Raw genomic sequence first — 18,466 nt, forward strand, 5'->3', positions numbered from 1 at the left:
CAAACCTGAATATTTACCAAAAAATGTATTTTTCTTCTAATCCATGGTATTAAGATTGTGAATAAGGGTTAAGATAAATGATTATTTTTTTTTTGTAATAGATTCTGTATCTACATTCTTGTTTTGGAAGGTTGGAATTAAATTGACCAAGAAACATTAAACAGGTGTTGTGCAACAAAAACAAATATTCTAACCTTTTGTAGTAAGTAATAACATCTAAAAAAAGAACTATATAGAAAGATATATAAAAATCATTTATTGATATTCTTCCAATATGTGATAGATTCATGTAATTGTCCATTTCCTCTCTTGCCAAATATGACAATACAAAACGTATACTCCCAATCGCCGTAACTTACGGATGCATTAGCCGCACGCACGGCTCACGTTTTCATATTTCGATAAATTATTAAGAAAAAGCTCGTATTTATTATAAATAATTACATAATTAGTTAATTAGTCCCACGAAAATTCGCTTTATTTTGATTTGTTTGTTAAAGTTCTCTCCCCCCCCCCCCCTATATATATATAACAAAATAAAACAATAATGAATTCGAAAAGTTCAATATTTTTTTTAAAATTACACAATTTCTAAACAACCTAATAATTTTTCTCCATCTAATAAAAACCGAATATATATTAAACATTTTTTTTTATTCTATACTCTATTCAACAATTGATAGTATATGAATCGAAAAATAAAAATATTTATCAAATCCAATTCAAACGGATTTAAACAGAATTACAACAAAATAAACCAGATTATTCCGGTGATAATATTAGAAAACCGGAACCATCACGTCACGCAATAGAGAAAAAGAGATCCGATTTTGATATTGCAAACCGGCTTCGGTTCGAGAGCAATTATTTAGTGGGCCGAAAAGCCCAAATATGAGGCCCAAAACTATTTCGATTTAGATACAGGTTCATTTAAAAAATATCGCTTTAATATAATCTGCCATGTTGCATGTCCACCCGTTACGAGTTATATAGTCCTTTTAAACTCCCATAGAGCAAAAAAAACCCAAAATTACATCAAATCAACCGCTTTTCGCCGTCTAGGTTTCCGAGCTGAATCTGGTTTCGATCCCGGCGAATTCTCGTTCCCCGAATCCTCAATTCCTCCGAAATTTCCGGCGACCATGAGCGCTTCTCCCGTGACCGGCGACCCGCAGAGCAACCCGGACACGGTCTCGACATCGATCGTCGAGACGGTGAACGGGTCGCACCAGTTCACGATCAAGGGTTACTCGCTCGCGAAGGGCATGGGACCAGGGAAGTATATACAGAGCGACGTATTCGTCATCGGCGGCTACGACTGGGCGATCTACTTCTATCCCGACGGGAAGAACCCGGAGGACAGTTCCGTGTACGTGTCGGTGTTCATCGCTCTGGCGAGTGAGTCTAATGACGTTAGGGCTTTGTTCGAGCTCTCGCTTGTGGATCAGAGCGGGAAAGGGAAGCACAAGGTGCACAGTCACTTCGATCGGGCGCTCGAAGGAGGGCCTTATACGCTCAAGTATAAGGGGAGCATGTGGTAATTGCTTCTTCTTGTTGATGTGGTTATGCTCTTCTTGTTTGACTTTTTGCTATGATGTGGAAGATTATGTGAATGGGTCTTGTATTGGACAAGAATCCACCTTTTCGCTTAGAGATTGTTATAGGCTATTTCCTCTCTGTTCCAATTTTGTATAGATGAATTGTAAATAGTTTATTTGCGAAGAGGATGTCGGAAGCAGGAACCTTTTTTAGCTGTCTGTCGATGTCATTATGTACTCGTCAGATTGGTTGACTTAGAAGGGTTCTCTACTGTAATTGCAATGGACAAAGTAAATGATAGAGCTAAAAGAATCTCATCCGATCTTTCTTATCGTGGATTTCAAATTCATTGTTGAGATTTGGTGCTTGAAGTATGTGCTGTTTGGTGAACGTAAGTTTGATACATTGTGTATTTAGTCGTGTTGCTAACCTTGAGTACTTATATGATTTGGTGAACTTCTTTGATTATACATCCATGTTGTTGAAAGTTTTTTACTTTATTTGGTGTGTTCCCTACGGTAGGTTTTTCCTTCAAACTATTAGAAAACTTTCGGTTTGTTGTAAGTAAACTTACCGTTAATTTTTCCAGGGGGTACAAGCGGTTCTTCAGAAGGACAACCTTAGAAGCCTCTGATTTCTTGAAGGATGACTGTCTTGTAATCAATTGTACTGTTGGAGTTGTTAGAACTCGTCTTGAGGGACCAAAGCAGTATCACATTCCCTTACCCCCATCAAATATGGGTCAGGGATTGAAAGACTTGTTAGATTCTGAAGTTGGTTGTGATATAGCTTTCCAAGTGAGAGAGGAAACATATAAAGCGCATAAACTGATTCTTGCGGCACGCTCACCGGTTTTTAGAGCTCAGTTCTTTGGATTAGTTGGAGATAACAGTGTGGATAGAATAGTAATAGATGACATTGAGCCTTCAATCTTCAAGGTAGCGTTTCTTCATTGAAATTTTCATATAATTGCGTCTACTGGGTGCTGGCTACTTGAAAAGCTTTGTGAACTTAAGAGTTATTCACTTCCAGTTGAATGATTTTAACTGTCTCAAAATTGGAGTTTGACCATCTTGCCTTTTTTTTGGGAAGAAAACCACAATTCCTCTGACTTAGTTTATTCGCAATTTGTATAGGCAATGCTCAACTTCATCTACACTGATGAACTTCCTGATGTGAATGAGATTACGGGCTCAGTTTCTCCCAGTTCATTCACGAACATGGTACAGCATCTTTTGGCAGCTGCTGACCTATATGATTTGGGGAGACTGAAGATATTATGTGAAGCAGTGTTATGTGAGCATCTCAATGTAGATAATGTGGCAACAACACTTGCACTGGCTGAACAACACCAGTTTTCGCAGCTCAAAACCTTTTGCTTGAAGTTCGCTGCATCATCAACAAACTTGGGAGGTGAGCGTTGTGTCCTCACTGATTGATAAAAATTTCTGATTATTTTGAATTTAATCCAGTTTTCATGTTTGCAGCATATATGCTTTCTTGTGCATATTCAATTGAGCGTGATAAGCATGCTTATTCATGCTTTATTGATTTCTTATCAACATTACTATCATGTAATACCAATGGTAAAAGAAAATGGTCCTGCTTGTGAGAGAAGTGGGCCATTTTTACCATCAATGATTGATGTTTTGGTTTGGGTGCAGCCATGGAATGTTTTCTGTTACCCTTTGGATTCACTCGGATGTTGGCAACCAAAACACAAAAAACCAATAGATACAATACGCTCATGAAACTTTTAGAACCAAAATGTTCCTAAATCATATAAAGGATTATGTATAGAACTCCTGCTTTAGTTGTGTGAAGGATTGTTTGCTTGTGGTTTTCTCTAGATTCAGTAGTTTGAAAGTTTTCCTTTGGCCAGCCACTTAAACAGGAGGGATTCTGTTTGCTGGTCCCGGGAATCTTAATGTGTAAAATCTATTGTCGATTTGATTATATAAAATTTAGAGTTCTACTCACAGGCGGAAGGATGAGATGCAAAAATTTACGTAAAAATTTATGCCGTTCCCTTTTCACGGATAAGTAAGTACCTATTACTTATTTATCTAGTATACTAAAGCTGAAGTTTCGTGTTTTCTTTGTGATTTGCACTGAACTGGGTGTGATAAGTAGTTATCTCTTTACTGTCTTAGCGTTCCAGAATATATATTTTCAAATTGATTATATGGGGGTCGTGTCTATTGTATTTACTCTTTCATAGAGAGGTGGAGATCCAAAACCAGGATCTTCTTGTAGGATTTACATTGAGTAAGTGACTACGAGGTTGTTGTCTTAACTTTAAGTCACAGAAAAGGATTTGCATTCACATCTAAGCCAGTAGACACAGGTAGCAAAAACTCGATTGAATTGATTATTTATTTTCGTCTCTTGAAACCTGGGGAGCAGAGATGTTTTCCCAGATTTGCCAATGTATTTTCTCGTGCACGCCGATACACACTCTGGCAAGAATTCATAGTTTTAAGCCTGTTTATGTTTTTTGCAGCTGTTATGCAGTCCGAGGGGTTCAAGCACTTGGAAGAGTGTTGTCCGTCCTTATTATCTGAGTTGTTGAAAGCGTATGCAGCAGGTGATGATGGTTCGAACGGGCAGTTAAGCAAGAAAAGAAGTGGGAGCAGTGTGATGGGATGTGATCTGACTCTTGGGACAGTTATATCGGAAGCACTGAATCCAAATACGAGACGAGTGAGACGGAGAAATTAGGACAGTGAAACCTGGCTACGTGTCGCAACAAAATGATAAAATACTCGCTGTAGCAATGTAAGCTTCTCTGGACCTTGTTTTAACTTCTTCATAGGATTGGTATATGAAACCTCGGCTTCGCGGGGGTAGAAGTCAGTTTACATATATGTTCTCTGTTACTTAAATAAACTAGAGTTTATTGCAACAACTCATTCTCGGGTAGAGGAGAGAAAAAGAAGGAAAACTTCTGTATGAAATGGACAGTTGACTAAAGGCTTAGGAGCATATGTTTTATCTTATCTTGAAGGAAAAAGGACTTCTAGCATCAGCTAGTTCAAAGCTTAGAGGCATATGTTTTATCTGAAGAGACTTTCTATCATCGGTTTGGCTAAGTTTCAAGCCGAGTTGTCTTGATGAACCTTTGGATTTTGCGGTGACATTGAGATTTGGAAACAATTTGGCCAGAGAAAAGCACCCATAGCAAAGTCCCGCTTGTGAGGCAAGTCGCCGAAAGTAGAGAGGCCATATTCGGATAGTAGGCGGTCGAGCTTCCACTCGGGCATGTCTTGGTAATCCTTCATAGTGTAACGCGGGTAATGAAGAGGCATCCGGAACACGCTTGTTTCACCGCTCTCCAGGCCTCTCACCTCCATTAGTAAGTACTGTCCCCTCTCTCTCTCTCTGTCTGGTTATGAATACAGAGAGCAATGGATGCGCGTGTGTGTCTTGTTCATTGGATTAGCTGAGGCTTTTTATATCATCTTAAAACAACAAAAGATGAAAGTGATGCGGTTAGAATTGTGTGTGTGTGTGTGTCACAAGAATTGGGCTGTGTACCTTCTTGGTTTTCCTCTGCCAAAACGCATGAACACTGTGGATAATGTCTCTTCCAATACAGTTTGTATAATCTGTGAATGGTTTTTGCCCTCTCGACTTCTTTTTCCATTCCTCAGTTTTTTCCTTTTTGGAGTTGTTCTTCACAGCTTGATAATACTTGTGTCTTGTGATAGATATTATGTTTTCCACTGTATTTGTCTCCTTTTTTTCTTTATTACAATTTTTTTTTTAAATTTTGCCATGCAATGAACCCTGAATCCTGTCCAATTTCGTATTTTAAAAAGGGCAATATGTAAAAATCTTTTATGCCATTGATGCGTTAATTGGTTGTATAGATTTTTAATAAGAAAGAAAAAGAGCATAAAACATGATCATGAAGGTGTTGTGGACGTAGCCATGCAGAGAGGCGTACTTTAATAGATCTGCTAAAGCTATTTTTAGGGGGTGTCAAGAAGAAGCTGGGTTTTGATTTAAATATTGAAATCCGTTTGTTTATTGGGCCGGGTTGGCCCGACCTAGGATTTTAACTTTATATATATATACACTAATACATACACTCATTCACCCAATTATATATACGAGTTTTTAAATATATTTAAAACATGAGTAAACAATACAAAAAGAGAATGTAGAATCCTCGAGAATTTTGATTTTTAATTTTTCGGAAAAATATATGTTATTAAACTTTGTTAACAAATTTTATATTTCGATTATCTTTTATTTGTGTTTTTACGATAGGTTTGATTTTTGCAAATGTTAAACCAAGGACACATTGTTGCTTGACGTCCGCCCCGAGCATTTTGAGACCCCTAGCTATTTTGAAAGACGGAAATGACAAGACGTACGTACGTGTAAGTGCGGAGATACACATGCAATCATAGAAATTTATGATCACGAGAGGGGTCGTTATGGCAATCATTGAGCTCCTCTCACGCGTCACATCACTCAATGATTTTGACGGGTTTTTTTTTTAATCACTTAAATACTTTATTTTTGTTGATTCATGTGACTGCCTATGGTTGTGTGATCAATTGCTTTTGTATTAAAAATGGGCACTCTCAATTAATGTATATGCATATATATAACGAACGAATAGAAATAGGCATAAGAACGATGGGGCTCCTTTCTCCTTTGGCTTTGGAATTGTTTTTTTCTCTCTTCAAAAAATAACTTAATTGTTATGGTGTAATATATATATACACAAAGGTAAATAGCATGTAAATGTATATGATTAAAAAAAATCAGATTAATTTTTTTTTCATGAAGAATATTGTGGCTGAGAGTAAGAAAGAAAGGTTCCATTTTTGGAAGAATGAAAATTTCCATTTTCAATGGAATATGAAAGTGCGTGGCTCTGAATGAGGAACCGAAAGAAAGGTGTAAATGGAGATGAACACTGAAGCGTGTCCCCTCTTTCTTTTGGGTCCATTCTCTCTTCTGCTGTAACGAATAATATATAATTGTATATAAACATAATTTATACCAACCCCATACAAACAATTATTGGATTTATTTACAAAAATCAAATTAACTGATTTTAAATTGAATATAAATTGGGAAATGGATTATGTTTAAAAAATCATTTTCAATCAGTTAAGCAAATTAAAATTCGATATATATATATATATATATATATATATAAAATTAAAAATAAGTAGATCGAAATCTCAAATGACCACATCTAATTTTCAAGACATCGTTTTAAAGTAGTTTAATGCTTTTTTTTATGTCGAAAAAAAAATAGGTGGACCGTGGAAGAACATAAATTTTACTAAATGGATCGGAATGAGTTATTAATATTATTATTTCTTAAAAAAGAGAGAGAATGAGTTTGATAGAAAACATGAAATCTTCCATTAAAATATATGTATATATATATATATATATTTTACTTTCGTTTTCATTCCGAATAACGGAAGCCTTTCAGATCGACCGACCATGTATGTATGTAATCATTTGCTTAATTAAAGACAACATTTGTACAACGACCGAACACAAATATGTATTTAACGTAATTAAAAAAATCGTGGGGCCGAATGATGACGTGTCGATTTGAGATGGGACCCACTCGATGGAACCCCCAACGGCTCAACCACAAGCAAAAAAACACTCAACACAAAGCACCTTCCGGAAACTTCTTCCCAAACTCCTGGCTGCAATTCCTCCACCTATTTTTTAGCGGCCTGTATCTTGCCACGTGTCAATCTTCCACGTGATGCATCCGACGTGGCTGCTCTCGTTCTCTTAATAATGATTCGTGTTCGGCCTTTTGGGGAATGCTTTCACACAAACCCCTAACATTTCGATTCTTTTTTAGAATCAACCCCAAGTTCTCATTTACATCATCGTGACAGTCCCTTTTTACCTTTATTTTTCTAAACGATATGTTGTTATTTATATATTCATAACCAAAAAAAAAAAAAAGTGTACACCGGTTTTGCCATATATGATCTATAATTTACCAGAATGAAACATATGCTGTTTGAGTCGCCGCCAACAACAAAAAAATCGTAGAATATATTTTTTTGTTATAAATTTTATTATTTATTATATTAACATCCATAATTTTAGAAATTGAAAACTAAAATAAAATTTGAGATGGAATCCAGAAGACCCACAAAAGTTTTGGTTGCTGAAGGTATGGAATCATATAATACATTTTCAAAAATATAAAAGGATTTTTGATAATATCAATTGAAAATTAGACAAATTTGATAGTAGTATTGAAAATTAGATTCGATTTCTCTTGAGGTCTGAATTTCCTTTTAACCTGTCAGTTTCGACTGGTTTATCTACTCTGCATGATTTATCAGCTATTACACGGAATCGAAAAATTTATTATCCGAGATGTTATCCGACACACGGGGTCGATCAGTGTGCGTCCCAAAAGGCTTGGTTATGGATTCTCCACCATCACAAAAAAATATTGAAAATTAGATATTGATAAAATTCATTAATATAAATACATGGGAAATAGATGAAATCTATGATTTGTTTTAATTGATTAAATCATTTTTTGTGGATAATTTGTTTTTCAATGCCAACCAAATTGATAAGAATTTAAAAAAAGAGGAAAAACCATTAGAACCACACAGATCTCTACTAAACAATATAACATATTTGTTTTATTTTTATATAAAATAAATTTATGATCTAACACTATTTTTAGTTGAATTTAAAAATCATATAAATTAAATTTTTTAATTTTTTTTGTACTGAACACTCGAAAAAGAGGCCGATGACCATTTTGGTCGCCGGTTTGTTATGGAATGAAACCATGTTCACAACAAACAATGTAGTATTCCACTTAAAAGATGTATAACACAAATATATATGTAATGTGTATGGAAAAAAGGGCCACTGTGATCAAATAAGAAATATGGGCATAAAACGAAGGCTACAACATTCTGGAGGGTAATCTAGACATTTGGCAATTTTCCCTTTCTGCTACTGAGCAATAGTGTTAAATTAGGGCTCTGCTTTCTCTATAGCCCATGAACTTCCATGTCTATACATACACATAAAGGTGTATCTAAATCTGTGTATGTATATATACCATAAACTCATTAGCTCTCAGAAATGTTCAACTTTTTTCGCCTTCTGCTTTATCCAGCGGTTTTCAAGTGAAATGAATGACGACGGGGAATCAGAGAAGGTATCTGTCCCCGCCGTGTCCGCCGCAGCGGCGGAGGAAATGGCGGGGGGAAGTCGACAGTTTGGGGTTACCTTCCCGGAGCTTCTCCGCAACGGTCGCCGTTGTTGTCTCCGGTGGAGGTGAAGATTCCGTCGGCTATCGAGAGCTCGTGGAAGGACGTGTGCGGCGGTGGCTGCGGCTTCGCCATGGCTATCGCAGGTGCTCTCTCGAACTTATTTCGCTTCGATTTCCCGCAAGTTTGTCGGTCAGAGCAACCTTAACGAGACTTGCGATGGCTCGTGGTCGGATTCCTTTCATTCTGGAACTGTGTATGGTTCTATGTGGTTTTGAATCCAAATGATGAGTTGGGTTTCGTTCTATGCAATGGACTTTGCCATGCTTACGAGTTTATCTGGCTTTGTTAATCAGAATCCGGGAAGCTTATGACATGGGGTTCTACAGATGATCTAGGTCAAAGCTACGTGACTTCCGGGAAGCACGGGGTAGTCTGCATTCTTGTGCATTGTATTGATTTCATTTATGTCTGAAAATCTCTGTTAAACATTGCTGAATTGAACTGTAGTTTATGAATTTCAATCGAACTTATCGTTATAGGAAACTCCAGAGCCTTTTCCTCTTCCTGAAGAAGTTTGTGTGCAAAAAGCTGAAGCCGGTTGGGCTCATTGTGTGGCAGTAACAGGTGCATTTGTGTCCAGTGATAAAGCCATTGCCTTTATGAGTGATTTGACCAGCAGCCCCATTGTTAAATATGACAACTTTTAATAATGTTTAGTCTTTGATTTGTCTCTAAGAGAGTTTCTTGCCTTGGAAACAGATAACCAGGAAGTATATACGTGGGGATGGAAGGAATGCATACCCTCAGGGAGGATCTTCGGAGACCAATCATTTATGGGAGGAAGCGCCAACAAAGATACATATCAAAGACATATTTCATTCTCGGCAGAGAAAGGTGAATCTCCTGTCTTCTTTTCTGTTTCACAGCTCTGATTATCCTCTTGGTTGGTCAGAGGATGAATTTGGAAGAGATTGGCTTTTTTATTTTCTCTTTGTAGTAAGCCCCCGTTCCCAAGGGTCAAAATCTAGTGGTGGAACCGTTTCTCTAATGGAAAATAGAGGCGGAGAAGAATCTTCAAAGAAAAGGAGGATATCACCCGCAAAGCAAGCTGCTGAAAGCTCATCATCTGGTGAAAGCGACTTGTCAGCATTGCCTTGCCTTGTGTCATTGCCCCTGGGAGTAAATATTGTTAGCGTAGCTGCAGGTGGGCGTCATACTCTAGTCTTATCAGGTGAGATTTTCAGGTTCAAAGTAATCACCATGCCTGAAACAGGGCATTTGGGTTACAGAATATTGACAAGTTGTAGTATCTATTAATCTGAAATGATTCTGGGTGTGCTGTAGCACTTGATTCTTCCTAATTTTTCTAAAGTCCAGATATTGGACAGGTGTGGGGTTGGGGTTATGGAGGAGAAGGGCAGCTTGGATTGGGTTCTCGGATTCGTTTGGTTTCCTCTCCTCATCCTATACCTTGCATTGAGCGCTCCTCTTATGGAAAAGGCAGGTCTATGGCCATTGCTGGAGGAAGCATGAGTTCAGTAGGGCAGAGCGGCGGAGTTCTTGGAAGTTATGTGAAAAGAATTGCATGTGGAGGGCGACACAGTGTGGTAATCACAGGTATGCTTCTTATATTATTGTAGTTATTGTGCCTTGTTGTTTACTACAAAAATAGGGAGGATGGTTTTGAATTCATTGCACTGGAGACAATTCCTTTGGTCTTGAGGTCAATCGTTGCTACTCAGCAACCGGACAGATTTTATGCCCTTGTGGGCACTATGCCTGCTGAAACACATCTTGTGTCCGCATTAAATTAGAAATGGACTTATCAGCTCTTAGTTCCTATAAAATTAGAAGAAAGTGGCAAGCTACCTGAGAATGTTTTGTAAGAGAACATTTTGGTCCATGCATATATCATATGCATGAAGTGTGACTATTGCTTCTTTTAGCAGATGCTGGAGCTATGCTTGCATTTGGTTGGGGGCTTTATGGGCAGGTGAGCTTGACAGATCTTGGTTTTGTCTATCACATTTGCTTAAAACTAAAATGAGTTGAGGTTTTTGCTCCTAACTGAGACTACCTGACTGTGTTTGGCGCGAATAACTGTTCCGGAAATCTGTTCATTTGGGATCAGTATGATCAGTTGGATCAGTTGAATCCTTTCGGGAATATATTGCTGTATAAGAAAATGTGAACTCTTCTGAGATTAGGAGTATGATGAAATGATCAGCAGAAGCAAATTTGCCACAGTAGAGTTTCAAGATATTGTAAAAGTTGCTCCTAGCTATCTTCATTCTGCAACTAACTTCTTTTAACCTGCACATATTATATGGATTGGTAGAAGCAATGAAACGTTATGTTTTCTCTGTAAAGTGTGGCCAGGGAAGTACAGATGATGAACTAAGTCCTACTTGTGTGTCATCATTGTTGGGCATCCGGGTAGAGGAAGTGGCTGCAGGTCTATGGCACACGGTTTGTGTTTCATCTGATGGTGATGTGTATGCGTTTGGTGGAAATCAATTTGGGCAACTAGGGACTGGCAGTGATCAGGCCGAGGTAGATTCTGTTAAGTATCATTTATGTACTTCTCATAGTCAAAAGACTGTTAGATGCGAAGAACTTATATCTCTCCTAGCTGATAATATAATTCCTTTCTTGATTCCTTAGTCATTAGGTTCAGCTACCACAATCTAATTTCTTGGAAAGGGTTTAATGATTAACTTCAGTTACTTATGTTTCAGACTCTCCCGAGGCTATTGGATGCTCCTAGTTTGGAGAATTTGAATGTCAGAAGTATCTCCTGTGGGGCTCGTCACTCCGCTGTCATTACAGGTATCCATTAAACCAACCAGGAATATTTTCTTTCCAGCGATGGATGTCAGAGGTGATTCATCTTGATATTCCATGCTTTCTTCTCTGCTTCAACCTTGTTTGATAACATCAATCAACCATTCAGTTCAAACTACACCTTGTTTTTGGCATATCTCTAGCCAATTTGTCTCACTGCCGAATATGTTCAACCATTTTTTAAATCTAAAATCTGTTCAATAACCCTGTCCAAACCCGAATTACTCTTCTTAGTTCTTCAAGTTGTGTCTAGAGTTAGTTTGGATTATCAATCTCTTTTTTCTTCGTCCAAAGCCCCACCTCATCACCAAACAGTAGGTCTCAAGTCTTGAAAGACCACAAACTTTTTCGGAAGAATATCCTCATTCCTCAAATCCTGTAAGAAAAATAGGATCTAAGTTTCAGATAAATGCAAACTTAATTGGTGAATTTTTTGTTGGTTGCAGGGGATGGAAAGGTATTCTGCTGGGGTTGGAACAAATATGGGCAGGTAAGCCATGCTCTTTCATGGTGATCCTTGTTATATAAAGGCCTTTGCCTTAGAACACTTACTAACAACAGAGGTGTCCTGTGAAACAGCTTGGTCAGGGAGACGTGATTGATCGGAACGTTCCCTCTCAGGTCAGGACCGAAGGTTTCATCCCAAAGGACATTGCATGTGGCTGGTGGCATACTCTGCTTCTAGGTGTATCGCCTCCTTGAACACATGACATGACCCCTCTCTCTCTACACCTCCATTTCCAAGTTTTGTTAGGGTTAGAGAACAAAGACTTGAGTAGCTGAACAGGGAATAGGAATACCCTTTTGTTGTATACATATAATTTATATGTGCACCATACTTATTATATAGTATGTACATATATCCCCAGTTTGTATACATGTAGTTTTTTCCCAGCATTTCCAGGTCCATAATTGTGGCTTTGCCCATTTAAAGGATTCTGACAGAATGGTTATATAGAGGAGAATTAGTATATCCTCTGTCCATTGGCCTTCTTGTCTCTGAAGAACCTATCTTTGATTAGCACCAATTCCCTTACAGCCTCAGCCATTGTTAACCTGTCATTAGGACATTCTTCAGAACACCTGATTCCGACATGAAAAACCAGTTTCAGACGCTCAGTAGTATCTGCAATCTTCATGTCAGCATCCACATTGTGGAGAATGGATCGGTCTACGATATCCATCGCTCTTTCTGGCAACACCGACTTGGTAAAGCTATAGAGGGTGAAACCGTCGGTAAATAACTCATCTGTAGGTCGTTTTCCGGTGAACATTTCCAGTAAGAGGATTCCAAAGCTGTAAGCATCACCCATTGATGATGGCTGCCATCCCATTCCATACTCTGCAGACATTACAGAAACAAACAGTGAGATGGGGACTGTAGCTAGATTCATTATAATTAAAGATGTTTCATATACTTGAAAACTTGCAAATGGATGGTAACATACCGGGTGGAGCGTAACCAATCGTTCCTCTGACACCTGCAGAGCTAAACCGATCAGGGGACAATCTCAAACCAGATTTCACGGGGATCCGAGCGAGGCCAAAATCGCTGACACAGGCAGTCATATCATCATCCAGAAGAACATTGCTTGGCTTGAGATCACAATGAATTATAGGAGTATGAGAATAAGCGTGAAGATAATCGAAAACCGAGGCCACATCTATGGAAATGTTGAGTCTTTCGAGAAAGGTCAGGTTTCTATCTTGGTGTAGCCACGTATCTAAGTTTCCATTCGGCATGAACTCGTAGACCAGAGCTCTGAATTCATCGCCTTTGAGATCGATGCTCGAACAGACAGTCACCAGTTTCACAAGGTTTATATGCCTTATGCACCTCAAAGCTTCACATTCTGCCATAAAAGTCTTGGCAGCTCCATGCATATGGAGATTTAGAACTTTAACCGCAATAGGCTTGAGGCCGAGAACCCCTTTAAACACAGAACTGAAGTTACCTGACCCAATCAGATTGCGAGAAGAGAAGCCATCGGTTGCATTAGAAAGCTCTGAATAACTTATCCTCTCGTGGATGTAGATGGGTTCGGGTGGGGAACAGAAGCACAATTGGCAGTGTTCTTCTTCTTCTTCTTGAACCAGCATAGACAAATCACAATCAGAATCAGGAACAGCAAGAAAATTGAAGCAAAGATGGCAATTATTGTTCTCACCGAGTGATGCCTTCTCAGTTTTCTTGGAACTTGCACAGGACATGGGTTTAGCTGAAATGCCGGGATGCCTCCACAGAGCCTTTTGTTTCCCAATACTGATACTGCAGTACCATTCCTGAATATCCCTTCCATGGGAACTGCTCCTTCAAAGTTGTTTATGGAGAGATTTAGATACTGCAGCAAAGAGAAATTCACCAAGTATCCAGGTATAGGGCCCGAGAGCCTGTTGTCGGACAGATCAAGATATTTGAGGCCACTCAGCCTCCTTATGTCGGGAATAACTCCGTCGAAGGAATTCCCCCGAAGATAAAGATATTCCATTGAGAGACAATTTCCCAAGCTCTCCGGGATCCTTCCTGATAATCTATTGTATGAAGCATCTACCCCGACAATAAGCTTGAACCTTTCAATTTCATCATCTTCTGGAAAAAGGCCAATTAGAGAATTGTACGAGACATTTAAGAAAACAAGAGACTGAAGTTCCATAAGTTCTTGAGGTACGGTGCCTGTCAACCTGTTAGAACCAAGCTCTAGGCTCTGAAGGTAACTGCAGTTTCCAAGACTTGTGGGGATGCTTCCTTCAAAAGCATTGTTGAACAAATAAAGATTCTGTAATCCAGAGATATTTCCCAAGGAGGACGGTATCTCTCCATACAGTCCATTTGAATGTAGCGACAGTTTTCCGAGTTCAGAAAGCTTCCCCAATAAGGTAGGAAGTCTGCCTGTCAATAAATTTTGTCCCAGGCCTAGGGTTTGCAAGCTAATGAGGTTTCCAATGTCAAGGGGAATATTTCCATAGACAAGATTTCCTTCAAGGGAGAGAATAGTGAGTTTGGCAGAGAGATTGTTTATGAAGGAAGGCAACTTACCACCGAGTCTGTTGTACCCGAGGTCCAGGTACCGCAACTGAGTGCAGTTAGTCAAACCGTCGAGAAACTCAAGATCACTGGAGGAGTTAGTTCCCAGATAATTGAAAGCTACACCTAGGATTTTCACGCTTTGTAGTTTGCCAAAACCCAATGGTATACCTCCTGTCATATGGTTGAAAGTGATATCCAGATTTCCGAAGGTTGAAATATTGAACAGTGTAGGAGGAATGGTTCCTGTGAAACGATTTCCTCCCGCAACCAGTGCATACAGGTTGTAAAGAAGAGTGCCAAAATCTGGCCTGAGATTACCGGAGAAACGGTTAAAGCTCATGGATAAGTATAGAAGTGAGGAGAGGTTGTAGATAGCAGGAGGGAAAACTCCTGAAAAGTTGTTCACTGCAATTTGGAGCAACACCATTTTTGTCAGGCTCCCTATACTTTCCGGGATCTCCCCTTCCATATGGTTATACGTAAAGTCGAGTGCTTGAGGTGATGTCAGGTTCCCCAAAGACACAGGGAACTTACCTGTCAGATTGTTTCTACCAAGAAACAGCAAGACAAGCTTAGGCACAGACCCTAACTCAGAAGGAACATCACCTTCAAGATTATTTGATAATAATTCAAGAGTCAAAAGGCTGGAACAGTTAGATAGATCAACTGGGATCCTTCCGGTGGGAAAATTGTTACTCACGTTCAAGTACTGAAGTCTGAACAACTTCCCGACTTCTCGCGGTATGGTGTCATGGAAATAGTTGTTTGAGAGATCAAGCAATCTGAGAAATGAAAGATTACCGATAAAGGGCGAGACTTTCCCAGACAACTTCAATCCCACGAGATCCCAACCCGTGACTCTTTTGTGTTTGAGGCCACATGTAACCCAGTTCCACCTACAGAGAGGAAGAGACTCGTTCCAAGACGCCAAAACGACTCTGCTATTTTCAGAAACTCGAGACTTGAACTCAAGCAATGCTTGTTTATCTGTCTCATCTGCGAATCTTGATGCTTTTTGAGCACAGACCACTTCTGAAACTTTCATAACTAAAGAGCATGAACAAGAACAACTGGTAAAAGAAATAGCTTCATGCTCGTCTAAGGAAGTCAGATGGGAACAACTAACAGTTTTGTCAGTATGAACTATGAGACAGAACAACTCTTCTTTTTCCCCGAACTCCTGAGGAAGGATTTTGGTTTCATGCCTGCAAAAAAAAACAAGAACTTCAAAGACCAAGGCACTTACAGCTTGTTGTGGTCTCACTCGAAGGTCTGAGAAGAATCTGTCAATCTTACATCACTGAATCAGTAAAAAATGCTGGGTAGTAAGAGCAAAAAAGGATCCTCAAACCCATCAACATCAAAAAGTCACCATATAGTGCAGTTGACATATACATAATGGTCGAGGATTCAAACAACTGAATGACATTTCACAATCGCAGTAAAATGAATGCAGGGAAAGGTTTGACAAGTTCATGTTGATGTGAAGAGGCTTACTTCAGCAAAATCTGACTCCAAAACATATAGCAAAAGGAAAAGGTAATACATACATTGCATGACAATGACAATGATAAACACTTAGTAAACGATATCAAGAAACATTATTATATGCAAGTTTATTGCTGCAGAAACATTACCAGATAAAGACGATGATACGAAATATGTATATATACCAGCAGTTTGTGCCCATGTAACACTCGTTCCCATGATTCTCTCTTTCTGGTCGACACAAGCTTCACATGCCTTAAACATATATCACTGATTATATTCTGCTACGATGCAATAGAGTATGCCTCTGAATTACCGGTTCATTACTCTTAGATTTAGTTTTATGTTCTCACACTTTGTACAAAAATATCTGCACCACTTTCATTTGCAATTTGACACGAGCTTACTACAATACACGAACAAACAGATTTGGGACAACTTTCTGTCAAATTGAAAATGAAAGTACAGAGTCTGAGAACATAAGGCTAAAATTAAATCCAAGAATAATAAACCAGGTAATACACATGCCAGCTCTATTACATCAAACCAGAACATAAACCAGCAATATATGTTTAATGGAGAACAAACGAGTAATGGCAGTTTAGTTGGCTCTGGGAGTAGCCCATTCAACTCGAAGGATGAGGTTGTCATACCCATATCCGTTCAGCTTGTTGATTGCCCTCTGAGCATCTTCTCTGTTCACGAAATTGACAAATCCGAATCCTCTGCTCGCACCCGTCTTCTGATCTATGGCTACATAGACACGAGTGACCGAACCAAATGACCTGAACAGCTCGAGAAGGTCGGGTTCTCGGGTGTCCTCCGAGAGGTTGGTGACTCGAACAGAGTTCTCGTCATTTCTCCGTCTCATGTCCGAACCTGCACTTCTATCAGCTCCTGCCCTCATGCTTGGTGGCACATAGGCAGCCTTTCCACCTCCGGAAGCTGCAGCTGAGGTTGTCTCTGACACAACAGGCTTGTCACCTAGCATATCTGTCGTTGCTGCAAGACTCTTATACGGGCATCTCGATGTCCAGTGGTCACCCTTTTTACCACAGGTCCTGCACACCATTAGAACAGCACCAGCTTTCCCAAGCTGTGATAAGTTATCCCCAGCGACTTTAGGTTCTTCCGCTTTCGTACCTGCAGTAAATATTCTCTGAAATTAGAATGCAATACAAGAAATACGAAAGCTCTCCATTGATTGAGCATCATATACGAAGTTACCTTCTTTCATTGATTTGTAACAAACAAGGCAAGAATGCCAACACACGCATGTTAACTATCACCACAAGAACTGTAATCACTTTCTCTTCAATTTCCAGTTGCAAAAAAAAAAACTACTGTTTAGCAAACATATTATTGTTCCTCGATCAATAGACGTACGAAACCAATTTTCGCATAGACTCTGTTCACGGAAGCTGAAATCCGATACTTCGCCGTGATAAGCAAACATACAAAAAGAAATCCTAATAAAAAAAGGTTGTTTTTTTCCCATATAAATGAAACCAGATTCATTGAAGATTCTACAGAAAGGAAGTACACACCAGGAGCTCTAGGGCGTTCTAGAAGAATCTCCTCCGTCGAAACCATGGTGAGGCGGTTTCCGGCATCCTCACGAGCAGCGTCTCCAAACTTCTGCCAGCTCCGCCGCTCCACCGCCTTCTTGTTCAGCCGAGCCGACGCTAGTTTCCGGACCCGCGTCGTGGTGGTGATCTTCACCTTGTTTCCGTCGTCATCGAACTTGTACTCGATCACCTTTTTTATCCCATTCTCGTCCGGTCCGATCACCAGCTTCGGCGGCAACAAGAAATCGAGATCTTCTTCCTCGTCCTCTCCGAAATCGCCCCACCGGGGCTTGCTCGCGCCCTTCTCCGTCGCCATTTTAGGGGATTCTAGGCGACCTGACGAACCAGAATTAGGGTTTTCACGTGGACGAGACGAACTGGGGAGTGAGTGAAGATAGATGAAGAAAAACAAATATACGACGTCGTTTCTTAATGGGCTAAATCCATCGGGCATTTGATTGGGCTCCGTAGTGAGGACTCAGTGTTTTCCTTTTTGGGCTTAATCTAATATTTTAATTTCACGGAAATACAAAAACTACATTCCAAAACCTATGATTCATGAAGAAAAAAAAAAGATCGCTAACAGCTAAGGAGTTTCCAACTTATAAAACCTTAAAAATTTGAATAAAATCCCTCATTTTACAAAACGTTACAACACCGTGTTTAATCTAATATAAATTATTAATTAATTAATATATATATATATATATATATATATATATATATATATCATATACTTGAAAACTTGCAAA

General features: G+C 39.2%; 4 protein-coding genes and 1 pseudogene across 4 annotated transcripts; 2 read left to right on the forward strand and 3 right to left on the reverse strand.

Moving 5' to 3' along the window:
* The first annotated feature begins 998 nt into the window (after positions 1-998).
* LOC104824287 (BTB/POZ and MATH domain-containing protein 3) lies at positions 999-4,318 on the forward strand. The gene is made up of 4 exons (XM_010556320.1): positions 999-1,537; positions 2,129-2,477; positions 2,676-2,952; positions 4,043-4,318. The coding sequence occupies exons 1-4, from the start codon at positions 1,143-1,145 to the stop codon at positions 4,258-4,260; spliced, it is 1,239 nt and encodes a 412-aa protein (XP_010554622.1). The 5' UTR covers positions 999-1,142; the 3' UTR covers positions 4,261-4,318.
* Positions 4,319-4,546: 228 nt separating this feature from the next.
* On the reverse strand, positions 4,547-5,305 carry LOC109117095. The gene has a single exon (XM_019203824.1). It carries the CDS (start codon positions 4,890-4,892, stop codon positions 4,635-4,637), a length of 258 nt encoding a protein of 85 aa, XP_019059369.1. The 5' UTR covers positions 4,893-5,305; the 3' UTR covers positions 4,547-4,634.
* A 3,150-nt stretch (positions 5,306-8,455) lies between these two features.
* On the forward strand, positions 8,456-12,501 carry LOC104824588 (ultraviolet-B receptor UVR8-like). The gene is made up of 12 exons (XM_010556684.1): positions 8,456-8,490; positions 8,727-8,929; positions 9,140-9,213; positions 9,326-9,410; positions 9,546-9,680; positions 9,784-10,017; positions 10,164-10,403; positions 10,736-10,779; positions 11,157-11,339; positions 11,525-11,615; positions 12,077-12,120; positions 12,210-12,501. The coding sequence occupies exons 1-12, from the start codon at positions 8,456-8,458 to the stop codon at positions 12,330-12,332; spliced, it is 1,491 nt and encodes a 496-aa protein (XP_010554986.1). The 3' UTR covers positions 12,333-12,501.
* LOC104824290 lies at positions 12,387-16,462 on the reverse strand (annotated as a pseudogene).
* A 112-nt stretch (positions 16,463-16,574) lies between these two features.
* Positions 16,575-18,098, reverse strand: LOC104824289 (eukaryotic translation initiation factor 3 subunit G-like). The gene is made up of 2 exons (XM_010556321.2): positions 17,694-18,098; positions 16,575-17,289 (listed from the first exon to the last, which is right to left on the reverse strand). Exons 1-2 carry the CDS (start codon positions 18,028-18,030, stop codon positions 16,748-16,750), a joined length of 879 nt encoding a protein of 292 aa, XP_010554623.1. The 5' UTR covers positions 18,031-18,098; the 3' UTR covers positions 16,575-16,747.
* Positions 18,099-18,466: the final 368 nt, after the last annotated feature.

This window comes from Tarenaya hassleriana, unplaced genomic scaffold (genome assembly GCF_000463585.1).
Source record: "Tarenaya hassleriana unplaced genomic scaffold, ASM46358v1 Cleome4, whole genome shotgun sequence".
Lineage (NCBI taxonomy): Eukaryota > Viridiplantae > Streptophyta > Magnoliopsida > Brassicales > Cleomaceae > Tarenaya > Tarenaya hassleriana.

Excerpts from the sequence above, each read along its gene's own strand:
- LOC104824287 (XM_010556320.1), top strand. The coding sequence starts at position 1,143 with ATGAGCGCTTCTCCCGTGACCGGCGACCCGCAGAGCAACCCGGACACG. Across the intron at positions 1,538-2,128 it reads AAGTATAAGGGGAGCATGTG|GGGGTACAAGCGGTTCTTCA; the intron begins GTAATTGCTTCT and ends TAATTTTTCCAG. Across the intron at positions 2,953-4,042 it reads ATCATCAACAAACTTGGGAG|CTGTTATGCAGTCCGAGGGG; the intron begins GTGAGCGTTGTG and ends TGTTTTTTGCAG.
- LOC109117095 (XM_019203824.1), bottom strand. The coding sequence starts at position 4,892 with ATGGAGGTGAGAGGCCTGGAGAGCGGTGAAACAAGCGTGTTCCGGATG.
- LOC104824588 (XM_010556684.1), top strand. The coding sequence starts at position 8,456 with ATGGGCATAAAACGAAGGCTACAACATTCTGGAGG. Across the intron at positions 8,930-9,139 it reads CTTCGCCATGGCTATCGCAG|AATCCGGGAAGCTTATGACA; the intron begins GTGCTCTCTCGA and ends TTTGTTAATCAG. Across the intron at positions 9,411-9,545 it reads TCATTGTGTGGCAGTAACAG|ATAACCAGGAAGTATATACG; the intron begins GTGCATTTGTGT and ends CCTTGGAAACAG.
- LOC104824289 (XM_010556321.2), bottom strand. The coding sequence starts at position 18,030 with ATGGCGACGGAGAAGGGCGCGAGCAAGCCCCGGTGGGGCGATTTCGGA. Across the intron at positions 17,290-17,693 it reads AGAACGCCCTAGAGCTCCTG|GTACGAAAGCGGAAGAACCT; the intron begins GTGTGTACTTCC and ends TATTTACTGCAG.